At 50.5% G+C, this 14,748-nt stretch overlaps 1 protein-coding gene across 2 annotated transcripts in view; it reads right to left on the bottom strand.

The window, feature by feature from the left end:
* usp32 (ubiquitin specific peptidase 32) overlaps positions 1 to 14,748 on the bottom strand; it is a 35,376-nt gene that overhangs the window by 12,393 nt on the left and 8,235 nt on the right. Inside the window, exons 3-16 of one of the 2 annotated variants that reach the window (XM_049001537.1) lie at positions 11,003 to 11,108; positions 10,656 to 10,774; positions 9,532 to 9,691; positions 6,512 to 6,643; positions 6,136 to 6,243; positions 5,187 to 5,302; positions 4,682 to 4,744; positions 3,509 to 3,592; positions 3,352 to 3,413; positions 3,113 to 3,215; positions 2,779 to 2,962; positions 2,484 to 2,659; positions 1,813 to 1,953; positions 619 to 778 (exon numbers count right to left, since the gene is read on the bottom strand). In XM_049001537.1, coding sequence (XP_048857494.1) covers positions 619 to 778; positions 1,813 to 1,953; positions 2,484 to 2,659; positions 2,779 to 2,962; positions 3,113 to 3,215; positions 3,352 to 3,413; positions 3,509 to 3,592; positions 4,682 to 4,744; positions 5,187 to 5,302; positions 6,136 to 6,243; positions 6,512 to 6,643; positions 9,532 to 9,691; positions 10,656 to 10,774; positions 11,003 to 11,108 — 1,714 coding nt within the window. The remainder of the gene's footprint in view (positions 1 to 618; positions 779 to 1,812; positions 1,954 to 2,483; positions 2,660 to 2,778; positions 2,963 to 3,112; positions 3,216 to 3,351; positions 3,414 to 3,508; positions 3,593 to 4,681; positions 4,745 to 5,186; positions 5,303 to 6,135; positions 6,244 to 6,511; positions 6,644 to 9,531; positions 9,692 to 10,655; positions 10,775 to 11,002; positions 11,109 to 14,748) is intronic. The other variant, XM_049001538.1, reaches the window with a different exon arrangement.

The following is a 14,748-nucleotide window of genomic DNA, read 5'->3' on the forward strand; positions in this document are numbered from 1 at the left end:
CAAAATTTAAATCAAAATTAGTTCCGATTCTTAACCTACAAATCTGTGCAGACTGATTAATCAACTGAAGCTGAAATCAATCAAATTTGGAGTTACTGATATTTACACTGCGTAAATCAGACATGAAACCAGAGGCACGACCCCCATCTTGCTTGCTGGGGGTGGGGGCTGTGGCCGGATATTCTGAAGATGGTGGGGGAGGGGGGGGGGGGTGTCCAGCCCTCCACTGCTGCTGGAGGCAGATACCTGATAGCCCCCTAATCAGATCTACACCAATTACAGCGGTGACGCTAAGCTATGCTCTTTCTGGGCACGCCGGATCATTCTAGAGCAGCCAGTATTCCGGCTTCCTCTTCCTCCATCTCCCTCTTCCTTCCGCTTCTCCGCAGACGGAACGGCGGGAGCACAAAAGACCTCAGCGGTTCAGGTTCACCCTGGGCTTCAAACCAACTTGGGCTTCACGCCTCCTGGCATGCAGACACGGGGGTGTGCCACCTGGCCCAGGAGTTCAGTTTGGTCAGTGGCGTATTGGAGCTCTCAGCTTAGGGGGAGGGCGCGGGGGGGGGTGATTTAGCGAGCTTAGATCATGGGCCTCTTCTTGCTGCCGGCTCACGTTACCTCGGGGCAAATGCTGGGGGAACATTCGCAGGCTGGTCATACCCATATTCACCCAGATGTTGGACTGGGGGTTGCGGGTCGCGGGCTGTTGCCGTAGAAACAGCAGGTACCGTGGGAACAGCTCCAGCTCGGGGACTTCGGTCTTGGTGTCCCGGATTACCTGTGGGGCGCGGCCAAACACAGTCAGGCCCTGGGCTAACAGCTGCCCTCCTGCTGCATGTACGACCGGCCAAACACAGTCAGGCCCTGGGCTAACGGCTAACAACTGCCCTCCTGCTGCATGTACGACCGGCCAACACATCTGACACCAAACTCCATTCCCCATGATCCTCCTGTTCTCTGTAACTTCCTTCCTAAATGATTAGCTAAGCCTTTTCCAGTTACTTTCACCTGCGGGGGCATGGTAATTTTGGCTCGCCTTTCGCAGATGCGGGCAGTTGCTCTGTCGACCAATAAAAGTACTGCAAAAAGTGACGCAGAGAAGGGCCCAGGGACCATGCTACCTACCCTGGAGGAGAAATACAATATTGCTGCCCCCAGAGGGCCACCAACACCACCGGGAACCCATCACACCCCTGTCAGCACCTCTCTGCCCTGCTGCTATCAGGAAGGTGCTACAGGACTATTTTTGGCCGTCCACCTAGACTGAAAAACAGCTTCATTTCCAGGGCCATTAGCAGACTGAAGCGGGCCCTGAGATAACCTCTGCACTCAGCCAGGCTCCTCTTGTGTTTCACGCCTACAGTTGCTGTGCAACACTCTCATTGCCAAAGGTACATGTCACTTTATACCTTATATACACATGAAAAATTAGTATGTGTATATTTCGTTATATTTACTCTTGTATTTATTATACCTTACATTTATATAATGAATGTCATACTTAATACAATTCATACATTTATGCACATAATCCTGCATACATATTTCATATATTTCCATCTCTTTTTTTTTTCGGAAGAATCAGTCAGAGAGTCACACAGAGCATTTCACGCTACCTGTTGTATACAATTACAATAAAAGTGTTCCATTCTATTGTAATCTATTCTATTCTATTCTATTCATCCGGTAAGTGGAGTACTTAACCTAGGAGGAGGTGTCTGAATGGAAACCAGGACACACGTGGCGTACGGCGTGTGCAGTCTAACACACCAGTCAGGAGAGCACCCCCTCGCCCGGTTCTGCCATACGTACCGGTCGGGGCAGACTCAGGTTGGCACCGTACCAGTGATACAGTGCCCTCCACACGGGCTCTGGGACGATCTCGAAGTCCCGGCTCGGACTTGGCGGTGGCGATCGTCTCAGTCGACCCCCCTCCATGGTTAGCGTGGGGGCCTGCAAAGGTGCGCATGCATAAAAAAAATTATAATAAAACATTATATTAAAAATGCAAAACAAGGACATAATTTACAAGCCATTCTGCTGCTGCTCAAACATAACCCAGGAGCGGCACGTGCCCCAGCAGGAAGACAAAAGAGAAACAACGCACGGCCCCCCCCTCCCCCCCATCTGTCCTTTGGGTTCAGCGCCAACAGAGCAGGAGCCTGATAGCGAGGGCGGGGCCTGGATCACAGATAGCGCCAGGCACAGGGGGCGGGGCCTGGCAAATGAGGACCCACGCTTTCAAAAAGCGGCTTCCTCTTTTGAGTTACTGTTTACAGGAAGTCAGCACTGACAGTTCGCTTTTCTGGGAAAAATAAATAGATAGAAGAGGCTACACGTCAAACTGTGCTTTGACTCCGAAGGAGCCAAATGCGTATTCTTTTCTGCAAATGGTCAGCCATTCTGCAACCTGCACAAATGCACATGAGCAGATGTTCCTGACACTGACACTGCCTCCAGGGCCTCGAGCCCCTAGGCCGCACCTTGACGGGCTCCGAGGTGACCAGGGGCTGGTTGTCGATGGCGCCGGGCCTCTGCGTGGCCAGAAGGGGCAGCACGTTCCCGTTAGCGCCCAAGAAACACTGGTTGTTGTTGTCCGAGACGTTGTGCTGCCGCGCGAAGCAGATGTCGGTGGCCGTGGAACTGGAGGGAATCATACCTAGGCAGGAAGCAGAGGGGGCTGACGGAGGGCATGAGCGGGATTTGAGGGACCCAGCTTGCCTGGGGCTCCGAGGCAAAAGTGGGCCACCAGTTGGTGCCGAGATCAGCGGGACTCACTGCTGTTGGTGGTCTCCGAGGCCTCGGAGGCACTGGAGACATTGTCGGAGAAGCGTTCGTCGGAGGAGCTGAAGGAGCTGCTGACACCACTGCGGTCAGTGGCCTGCTCCGCTCCCGCCGCCGCCTGGGGGCTCCGGGCCGTGCCGAGCACTGGCGGCTGCTCCACCACAATGGGATGGTTATCCTGAGGGCGGGGGCAAGAAAAATAAATTTAAAAAAATACAGAGACACGACCCGTTGCTAGGAGTCCTGCTGACCAGGACGTGACACGAGGAGAGCGGATCGGGTGACAGGCCCAAAGTATAAGGCTCCTTCCGGAAACGGCGCCACTCACATATTTGACGTAATCTTTCCACTGCTGCCACCACTGCATGGAGATGAGGAACCAGCTGTGTCCGACCTGCAGCCCGTGTCGGCTCTCCCTCTCCAGCCACCCCCTGCATGGCAGACACACAAGATGTCAGGCCCTGTGGCCCAGTGCTCACATGCTGAGCTCAAAGGGAGTCGAGGTTTCAGACCCCACCCAGTGAGTGCCGAGACGCCTACAGGGGACAGAGGAAACAAGGTCCACACCTGATTATCTGCCCTTCCTCCTCTGGCGTGGCAGGACGCAACCCCAGGACGATGTGGCACACCTAGGAGGGGAGACACAGCAGTGGGCGGGGGCGGGGCCAGCCAGCGACACCGAGAGACAATCAGAACCAAGGCGCCGTGAAATTCAGCCTGCTACCTGAAAGAGCAGGTTGAGGAACTCGTTGGCAAGCGCGCTCTTCACGCTCCAGATCTGGTAGTCCTCCAGAGTGAGATGGCCCAGCTGGGAAAAGAAACAAATACAATACAAGCTTTCAAGTCTAGTCAAGTGGCCTACATTGTCATGCCATCCATATACAGGTATAGAGTGGCACAAAATAACATTCCCCCAGGTCCACAGTGTAACACACAGCAAGTGACACATCACTGAAAGGGCCAAATGAAGGACAGCGCAAATCAGCACAAGGACTGGACACAAGGCCTTATACATGTACCTCTACAATACCGGGTACACGTACCTCTACAGTACCGGGTCCACATACCTATACAGTACCGGGTACACATACCTATACAGTACCGGGTACACATACCTGTACAGTACCAGGTACATATACCTATACAGTACCGGGTACATATACCTATACAGTACCAGGTACATATACCTATACAGTACCAGGTACACATACCTATACAGTACCGGGTCCACATACCTGCACAGTACAGGGTCCACATACTTGCACAGTACCGGGTACACATACCTGTACAGTACCGGGTACACATACCTATACAGTACCGGGTACACATACCTATACAGTACCGGGTACACATACCTATACAGTACCAGTCAGAGGTCAGTACACACCTACTGAAAATCATTTGTTTTTCAAAAAGATAATGACCCTAAGCTAAGACCTGCTTTATCTTTTGAACAAGGTTGATAGGGAGGGACTCCGTGGGCTGGTTTGGGATGAGCCGAATCAAAGAGTGAGAGTAACGTAGCCTAACTTGTGCTCAGAACTTGTGGAAACTCCCCCAGGACTGTTGCAGAAGCATTCCAGGTGGCTACATCTGGACGCTGGCTGAACGAATGCCAAGAGACTGCAATGCTGTCATGCAAGCAAAAGGGGGCTATTTCGAAGAGTGAAACATTTAAGATGGTGAATATGTCTCTTGGTTGTTGGAATATTTGACACATATTACTTCATTTCCTGAAGGCCTTTTACTCTAAGGTGAGTAACAGAGCTAAAATAGTAACAAATGCATTAAAAGCAGGTGTGTCCAGACTGTGATTTGTACTGTACATAATGCAGTGTGTACGTAAACAAAGCACTGTTTATTCCTGACAGATCACGCTGCACCCCAAGTAGCTTACCTTGGTGTTATCGTGCATTTTCAAAATGTCTTCCACGATGTCGGCGACATTAGTTTGAAGCTCCTGCAAAGGGCCAACGCAAACTGAGCGTGCGGGACAGGGCTGCTGACGCGAATTCAAACTTATTCAGCCATTAAGCAGTCTTTTGCTCTGCTGCAAATACATGACACTGCAGTGATATCCAACCCGCTTTAATCCTGTACCCTTGATTTTGCCAAACAAACTAAAAGTAAAAATACCACCAGAAATCAAGCAATTTTTTTTTTTTTTTACACAAGCAATTAAAAAATCGTTATGTGCCCGACATGTTCATACAGGACTCTCAGCATCAACTGATCAGCGGAACATGACAGTAAGATTAACAACTCTGAAAACCTTGGCCATAAATGTCATATATTAAACCTAACAAACATTACAGAACGTTACATGCCAATAACACACCAAAGAATAAGTGCTTCGTGATTGTAATAAATCTAATGATTGCCGTCAGCGGGCTGTGACTCACGGGAAGGGTGTCTGTGCGGTTGTCCTTCCAAACCTCCAGCAACGCCACGACCATGTCTTGGATCTCACTTCGGCAGAGGACGCCATCCCGGTCCACATCGAACACCTTGAAACAAACTATGAAGACAAAAACGAAAAGATATTAAATGCCCACGGCCTGAAAGTTCAATTAACTCAAAAAAAGGTTGTTTAAATCTTAAAAGATTTCTTATAATTTAGTGTTTTTCAACCAAGTCCTCAGGCACCAGAACCAAATAACTGTGAATACCTGATCCAAACAAACATGGACAAACCAAACAAACAATCACAAACAGCAAATACCTGATCCAAACAAACATGGACAAACCAAACAAACAATCACAAACACCAAATACCTGATCCAAACAAACATGGACAAACCAAACAAACAATCACAAACACCAAATACCTGATCCAAACAAACATGGACAAACCAAACAAACAATCACAAACACCAAATACCTGATCCAAACAAACATGGACAAACCAAACAAACAATCACAAACACCAAATACCTGATCCAAACAAACATGGACAAACCAATCACAAACACCAAATACCTGATCCAAACAAACATGAACAAACCAAACAATCACAAACACCAAATACTTGATCCAAACAAACATGAACAAACCAAACACCAAATACCTGATCCAAACAAACATGGACAAACCAAACAATCACAAACACCAAATACCTGACCCAAACAAACATGAACAAACAAAACAATCACAAACACCAAATACCTGACCCAAACAAACAAGAAGCATCCAAACAATCAAGATTACGGAATACCTGGTACAGGTATCCAGGGAGCAAAAATGTGAACCGTCTGTGGGTCCCTGAGGACTGGGTTGAGAAACACTGTTCTACTTAAATTTGTTCTCCAGGTTAAGGCCAAAAAAGAAGCTCATTAGCAGGTCGATGCTTACATTTCTGCCGCTCAGCCACCGGGCCTCTGCAGCACGCAGAGAGCCCACAGGAGATCTCCTTGAAGTCGATGTGATTGTCACGATTTTCGTCGAAGGCATGAAACAATCCTGCGAAGACATATTTAAAAAATGCTATTCCTTTTATCAGAGTGAATTTTTTTTTGTTTAAAAAAAAAGGGACCAAAATGGCCTGTCTTATCAATAAGCAACTACTGCTATTTATATGAGATAAGCATGGAGTGCGCCCTTGTCACTGCACACTCATAACACGTGAGGCGCTGGCCCTTCCGTGAACGGAAAGAAACAACCGATCAGCACCCACCCCGTTCAGGCCATGTGACCTAACAAAGTGCAGGATGTTTGAATGTTCCAGTACCTTCACTTAGCGAGGCATGGATGGGAGGGGAAACCAGCGGCACAAAGGTTTCCAGGTCGAAGCGGCCCGTCCTGGACTGGGCCTTGAGCAGCCAATAGCGCTTCTCCAAGTCGATGATGTCCGATTCCTCCACTGTGAAAGAGAGGCGTTATACTGACTGGTCAGCCGGACAATACTCCCCATCTCTGTTGCTGTGGCGATGTCAGACAATGCACTTCATTAGTTAATTTACAAGATGAATCGCATACTTCGTAGCAATTAGGCTGCAAATCGATGTAAAGTCTATGGATAATTTGGAATAAAAAAAAAAATTTAAAAAAACTTAAGCAAACGGCTGATACTACAGCACGGTACTTCACTGTAATGGCTGCCACCCATTACGAGACGGATGCCTTTTAAGATACTGGTGTTATATTACAAATAGCAGACAGACGCTTTGTGACGCCCAAGGCAGGAGTCGGCCTAAAAAGGGAGCATTACGCAGGTGAGCAAAACCCCCTGAGGCGGCTTCCTCTTTCGCCATGGTAATCCGTGACTTAGGTTGATGGGATTGAGTCTCGGTGTCCCGCCGTGCCTCCGGGGCCATGGAGCTGGGGCTGCATGGGGCGTGTAGGTAAACCCAGTGATAGCAGCCTTATTTTAGCTCTCGACGACAGGCCTCCGGGCACATTTCCGGCTAACAGCCAGCCCTGTCGTGGCTGGGGTTGCCACCACAACCCTGCACACCCTCTCACACCCCCACGATGCTTTGGGTGTTTCCGTAGCCGTGACAACCTGGCAGACCCACAGTGCCGCCGTTGGTCAAAGTAATTGGAGTCAAGGAGAACCTTGACTCTGCCGGCAAAGATCGGAGAGGAGCGGGTGAGCGCCGGCCGTGGTGGAGCCTTCGCGGAGATAGCCTGGCCATCCACGATTTACGGCGACATTTTAAGAGCCGCAGCAGGACGACGGCCGAATGATAACGAGACACGGGATTCATTACTGAGATGAGCGTGGCGCGACGGGGGCAGCCATACACCCCCCAGGTCACGAGGGTGTGTGTGGCTCCTTTAAGAGGCTGTGGGAATCCATCCACCATGGGTGACATTATTTTATGATTAAGGGTCACTGGCCACTAAAAAACAGACACAGGGCAGCCGGACGAACCAAAATGACACATATCCTTATTGAACGGAAGAGGAAAACAATGATTAGTTCAGCAATAATATGGATGGGGGGACATAAATACGGGCTCATCTCGTTTGGTATCATTCATGACCTGATCCTCATGTGGCGACTGCTAATCTATAAAACTCATTACCGCCCGTATGGATTTGCCCTGCAGCATCTCTCATCCTTCACCGCGCATCGGCCTCGGATTACCACTCCCAGTGCTGCCGGGGGAGGGGGGCATCTATTTTACACCCCCTCCATAAACGGAAAGCTTGACTTTTTAGGCGCGTGTAGACAAGCTGAAACGACGCGAACCCACCGCGAGGCGGCCGCGTCTATCTTATCAGACACCCTAATTAGCTCCAAGACGCATTCATGTCTCACACCTCGAGAGCGATACTCCGATGGTAGCGATGGCGGAGGTGCCACTGCCTGGATCTTAGCTCACGCTGGCTGACACATATATCGCTAAAGAATCATTTTCTCCCGGTCTCCGGGCACTGAGGAGTGATTCAGAAACACACATCTTTATGGCACATATTAACAAGAAACGCCCGATCACCTGATGTTTTATTTGTTTTGGCTTTGAAGGCACGGCGGCCTCCTTCACGACTCCCCGGGGGCACAGCAGCGTGGGCGCGCTTGGCGGTATGGCGCTACGTGGTGTATGACAGCAGAGCACGTCATGGGGACTGTCAGAGTGTGTGTGTCACCCCACACCCGAGTCCCCACGCCATGCAGGCAGAGATCTACATCCGGGAGCAAAGGGCAGGTCTTGGAAATGGAATCTCATCTTTGAAGCCCTCCTTCTAAGCCTCTGTCCGTCAGTCCACAGCTAACAGGTACGTACCCAGAGGTGCGATCCTTCCCAACTGGCAACAGAACCGCACCATATTACAGCACACCTCAAGCGTGTGGTGTGGGATGCAGCAGGCTCCATGCAGGTATCAGGGTGGCTCCCTGACTCCGCCGCAGCGACCCACCCCAGCCGCCCGTTGTCTTCCCTGGCTCCTCTGCGGTGTCCATGCAAGCGGTGCACACACTGCACACGCAAAGCAGGCACACACAGGCACTGCGCCTGCCTCACTAAGAAGATTACCTGCCTTCTCGGGCTTTTTTTACCCTCTGATTGGTCTGGGACAGAAAATCAGAAAAGATCTTTCAACCCCTGCCCCCCACCCCACCTTGTCCTGCACTGAGATTTCACCCAGTCCAACACTCACTGAAGCATCTACATAATGCTTCCAAGTTCCTTCAAATAGGTTCTGCGGCTGACGAATTATATATTACAATTAACCTCCAATGTACGGCTAGAACAGCAAAACACGGAGAAGGCGCGACAATGGTGAACGTGAAAGGCAGCCATTAACCGCGGACATTGAGGAGACAGCAGTTACGAGGCAGAGCAGCCAATATGCCAGAGGAGAATCTGATGGCACCACGAAGGAGGGGAGGAGACCTGTGGAGGTGAGCCCTCAAAGCTGAATGAACAAAACAAACGCTGGACCAGGGCAACACCCTCAACTACCTGGGGACAGGTGACATGTATGTTGGGATACCCTTTGCAAAACCTAATGGGACAAAAGCAGCTGAACGCAACGAGACAGAAGCATACAAAAGGTAGATGGGACAAAATCACTCGGATGGACACCTGTATCAGAGACCAACAGCAGCCTGTAGCACATGGCATTAAAAACAACGCAAACCCCGAGAAAACGATAAACAAAAAAGACACGTAAAACCACCAACCTGGTAACCAGAAACTGCAGGATTGGAAACCACGTGAACCACCAGTGTCAATGTTAAGTCACTGATGTTTACAGATCAACCATCGCTTTCCTGACAACCAGGGGGGGGAGGTGACTTACGGTGTGTGACGCCGGCCAGGGTCTGATAGAAGGTGGGCGTGTCGCTGTCGTCCGTCAGGGTGACGCAGACGCCGCCGGACAGCAGCCAGCGGGAGATGGTAAAAGCGTCCTTGTTTTGCAGCAGCCAGTTCTTAAACTTCTCATAATTGACCCTCTCCCCCTGCGCAGACACATGGAAACAAGGGAAACTAGAGCTTTCCTGCAACCCCAAACTGCGCCAAAACACGGCTCAGCCTTGAGGATGGGGCTTCCCAGCTATGCTTACAGGAGAGACCGGGATCTGTCTCCCTTATCGAGCGGGACAGTGTGAAGCACCAGCAAACGCGACAGCTACGGGGCCAACAGTGCAAAAAGGCGAGGGGTGGAGTATTGAACAAGTGGCACGGTGACTGCGCGTCAAAACCAGACGGGAATCGATAAGGAAGCTTGCGAGTGCAGCTCCTGGGAGAGGAGGAAGCCTGAGCCAGCAGCAGAGGGGCATTGCTGCATTCCCTTTATTCTAAAATAATAATAATAATAATAATAATAATAATAATAATAAATCCTGGGGGGCTTTAGGAATCCTGTCCCTGGCTCGCAATTAGAAAGTGGCCGTCCCTCAGATGTGCAGCTGGGAGGGGAGGATAGGCACAGAAACAGAAGGGCGTGAGCTCACCCTGCCGAACAAAGATCCGACTTAAACCTGCAGAGCTCCCGCTAATCCAGTTTGGGTGAATCCCTTAACAAATCTGCCCACTTGGACAAGTGAGGGTGATTCCATGGTTTAAAAAAAATCTGTAAAAAGTCAAATTATGTACATGTCTTTCGAATGAAGACAATAGAATCCACCCACATATATGGCAACAGAGGAGAGGTACAGCCTCTCATATCTTCTATTTCCAATCCGATCTTTGGGAACCCACAGTCTACCGGGAGCTGGGACTGTGGGTCGCCGAGGACCATATTAGTAAACACTGTTCTATGGAAAATGAAATGATCAGTTCGATTCAGTATTGTCCTTTAATATCCTTATGATACTATGCTGCAGGGTCTGCCCTGTGGGACAGAGAGTGTCATAACTGCAAACCAATTACATGGAGAGAAGAGACAGGCAGGTTGACCAATACTGATGACGGGCCACTGACCTCTGTGAAGCACTTCCTGAGAGAGGGCGGGACTTCCCCATCCACGGCTCGCAGCATAGCCTCCATGTCCTCCCGTGTGGCATAGCTGCCCGAGTCGCTGGCGAACAGACTAAATATATCTGCAACCCAGAGTACAGGGCAGTTAAATCAATGGATTGTGTTGCCGGGGGGCCAACTCCGAATTTATGAATCAGAGTGCTTATAATTGTCCTTTTGTTGTATTCAGCCATGTTCATGGGGTCACGAAGGGTCAGAAACAAATTAATAAAAATAAAAAAAGCCAGGAACATGAGAGAAACACTGGCGATCCCACTAAACGATGGCGGCGGTGGGGGGGGGGCACTCACATTTGGATTTCTCCTCATCGCGTCCCCTAGTCAACAGGACCAGTCCCACGATGAGGTTGTTGAAGTGTAACCCCTTGGAGGTGCCTCCAAATGAACTGTAGATCACCTAGAGGAAACAAGAGGGGATCGGTATAAATTTGGGGGGGGGGGGCTGGGGCACGCCATGGTGGGCAAAGAGTGTGGCAGCGCCAAGGTGCCGGCCTTAAAAAGAAGGGGCATTATTTAAAACAAGAAAGGCGAGTGTTTATTCAAATGTTACTGATAGAGAAGGGGAGGCTGTTTATCTCGGCACGAGTGCTTATAACCGCCTCGTGCTACGGACGAGGGAGCCAGGTGGCGCTTGGTTGAATCGCCTAATTGCCAGCCATCGGTGGCCCCCCCTTTCCCGCCTTCCACGCCTGTTCATGCCTGATAAGGGTTTTGTTTTCCCCGCCGACTCCGCTAACAGGGCCACTCCGCACCCCTGCCTTCTTAAATATGGCGCGGCGCCAGGATGTGGGTTTGAAAGGGAGAGGCTCCATCGTCCAGGGGTGTCGCGTGGGATGGGAAGGAGAGGACAGGAATGGGGAGACTGTATCTCGCATGCCGGAAGAGAGTGAGGTTTCCCATGTGACGAGGTGAGTTCCTCCACTCGCCTATCTAGGACCAGCGTAACCGAAACATGCCCCCCAGTGCTGAAATCTTGCTCGAACATTGTGGCATGTGTGCCGGCTCACGTGTGGCTGATCTCCTGTACGTGCCAACACCAGCGCAACCTGCCTGAAGGTCATCTGCAAAAAGCATTATCTGCGACTATCAATCCATGTGTCAAAAGCCTGTCAGAATGAAACATATGCTTTGAAGAATATGAACGATTTACTGCCTACGGTAGAGGCTCTCCGGTGGCCCCTGGGACCCCCTGCTGCCACCTGTCTCCTCAGGTCCTAGAAGAGGCCGGTCGAGTTACGTGCCGAACAGTAAAGGCGAGGCAGGAATGTATGGAATGGGCTGGATAGGATCCATGTCTCACGGAGCTCCCCTATCCTTCCCGTCTCTCCACAGCTTCAGAAATCACACAACTTCAATAGGTTTTTCACTCTATTTATTCCAGCGCTGTTAAACGCCCCGGGACCTCCCATCCTAGGGAGGGCGCAATATAAAAATAAACCAAGACTGATTTGAATGGAGGCAGGAAGCTGCAGGTTCCAGGGAAATAAAAGGGAGATGCACTTCAGTGTGAGAAGCGTGGTTTAGCTGCGTGAAATGCTATACTGCCCAGGGTAAAGGTAAAAATAACCAAATGACCCGAGTTACTTCCTAGTGTAAATCGCCAAGAACAGCAGCCTGCGGTTGGTATTGTAGTCTCACACTTCCGGGGTCGTGGGTTTGATTCAGATTCTGGAGTTTTGCATCTGCATTAGGCAAGTGGATCAGTCTAGCTGGGACAACTGAGAGGAACCAGCTGTGACGACCCATGGAGGGCAGGAGTGTCAGACTGCACAGTCACGCTCAAGATTAACGGCCAGGGGGCTGAGAGCGTGACAGTCTCTGACAGGGCATGCCGGTCTGTTCATCGCTGCCAGGGTTCACATGCTGAATGACAGACATTCAAAACCTGTGCGTGTGTGTGAGAGACACTCTAGCCATGTGATCAAGTGTGTGTTACAGTCCGTGCGTGTCAGAGTACGTCTGTATGCCAGCATGTTTCACACGTGCGTAAAGACAGGTACTTTGCACCTGACAAACACACAAGACCCGTGTGACTCCTTGCATCTACGTACACGTGACACGGCTGCGTGCCAAGCCTGGCACCCTCTGGCACCCACACGAGAGCGTCTTGCTCTGTCCACAACCCATATAGGCAGAGTACAGGCAGTGCCGGTGACCGCGGTGGATTCGTGGCTCCTCCTGTGCTGTCGCTACGGGAACCTCGGAACTCGGCGGAACCTTGGCTCGCACTCACAGAATGTCGCTGAAAACCAGCAGTAGAAAATAACACTCCACCCTCTGCTGCCCTTCTGCGTACCTTCTCTCCGCGGGGCCACGTGTCCTATGTACGCAGCACAAAGGGCGTTCTAACTCCAGTAGACACAGCGTTTCCCATTTTATTATGGTCTATTTTAGTGGCCGTCTGGACAAAGAACAGACAGGCGTTCACCTTGCGTTCCGAGACAGACTCATTGTGGGGGAAGGTGTGCTATGTATATATCTAAGTGTGTGGATGCACATTTACAGTGCAGGGCGATCAGATTTTCAGCTCTCTATTAGAGACTCTGCTCCTCTTCTTGTTGTTAGTAATCCTTGTGGCAAGGATTAAAATGTAAAGATCGTAAAATATAATAATAATAAAATATATTAAGTTTTTTTATAATTCCACCTAAGGCAGCCCATGCATATCAGCACCAGAATGCACACGTCAGACATTGGGTCAGGCGTGAGGTTCTGTCCAGAGAGCAACATGTGGAGAAAAAAAAAAAAGTTTTGTTTTAATGACTTCAATAGAAGCAACTTCAAAGCTACCTCTGTACAGCAAGCGAGAGGTGTCAAACAATCCGAGCAGAACAGCCAGGAAAGAAAGCGAAATGGACGCTAGCCCAGCTGCAGCAACCGAAACGAAAGGCTGCAACATTTCATTCTGGCTTATTCCTCCCTTGATATCCATATGCGGAATTTTCAGATCTAGCGACGAGCTACCGAGATCGAATGCTCACGGCAGACACGGCTGAAAGGCACTGCAGATGCCATGTGCACAGACCCTGTGCATCACTGAGGGACTCTAACCGGCACCGCTAATGAGGTCCGCCATTAGCTTTCAAAAGAAAATGCTACAGAATTCAGCTGCTAAATGAGGTCCAAATGTAGAAAGCCATGGAGCATGTCCGCTCCTTCTGACGAATTAAGCAGAGCTTGCGCACGCTGCTTGAATCCCGTATAAGTCTATGAACTTTAAACGTATCAGCCTTTGCAATCAGTGTCCCCTGGGTGCCATGGCGATAAAAAAATGAAATGAAAGCAGAAGTGCACGGACGAAGCACCGTGACCCGTTCCAGAAAGCCGTGCCTTTCCATGCACCGCGTGGTGGTACTCCTCATACCGAAAGGCCATCTTATACACTGTTTCATGAACTTCCATGAACTGGGTGGCGATCTGATGATCAGAATGACTTCGGCTTTTGCCCTATTTGGAACAGAAACATTTCAGCTGTGCGTGAATGGGATCCCTTCCTGAAGTCGTTCACCTTTGCCCTCTGTGCGGTTCAGTGGACCCACACCATGCCAGGTACCGAAACCACCAAGGGAACCGCCCGGCTCGGTCGCCGACCGCCCAGGGCCCTAGCTATCACACTCGGCTGCTGCCGCTCCCCGTGGGGTTCAGGGGCCGCAACCAGACCAGGGCGTTGCTCTGAGACGTGAAGCAGAGCTCCACCACCACCTGCTCACGCCTGAGATTGAATCAGCCGGACGCAGATGTCAGTTTGGACACCACACCCCCCCCCCCCCCCCCCCCGAACCGAGGTCACCCTGAGCAGACGTCTCCCTCAGAACACATCCACACCAGCAGCCATCAATCGGCCCATCCATGAGTGATCGGCCGTCTGTGGGCTCCATCAACGGACCTCCTGGCAGCATCGCTGGGGCCTCGTCATCTAACAGAACAGGCAACAGAGCCTGCTGCCCTTTTAATACACTGAGCATGAGCGTATAAAAGCGGACCACCAATCAAGATGGGACATCAAGCACATAAAGCCTGAACCACAACTACACACA

The sequence above is a fragment of the Brienomyrus brachyistius genome, unplaced genomic scaffold, assembly GCF_023856365.1.
Source record: "Brienomyrus brachyistius isolate T26 unplaced genomic scaffold, BBRACH_0.4 scaffold59, whole genome shotgun sequence".
NCBI lineage: Eukaryota > Metazoa > Chordata > Actinopteri > Osteoglossiformes > Mormyridae > Brienomyrus > Brienomyrus brachyistius.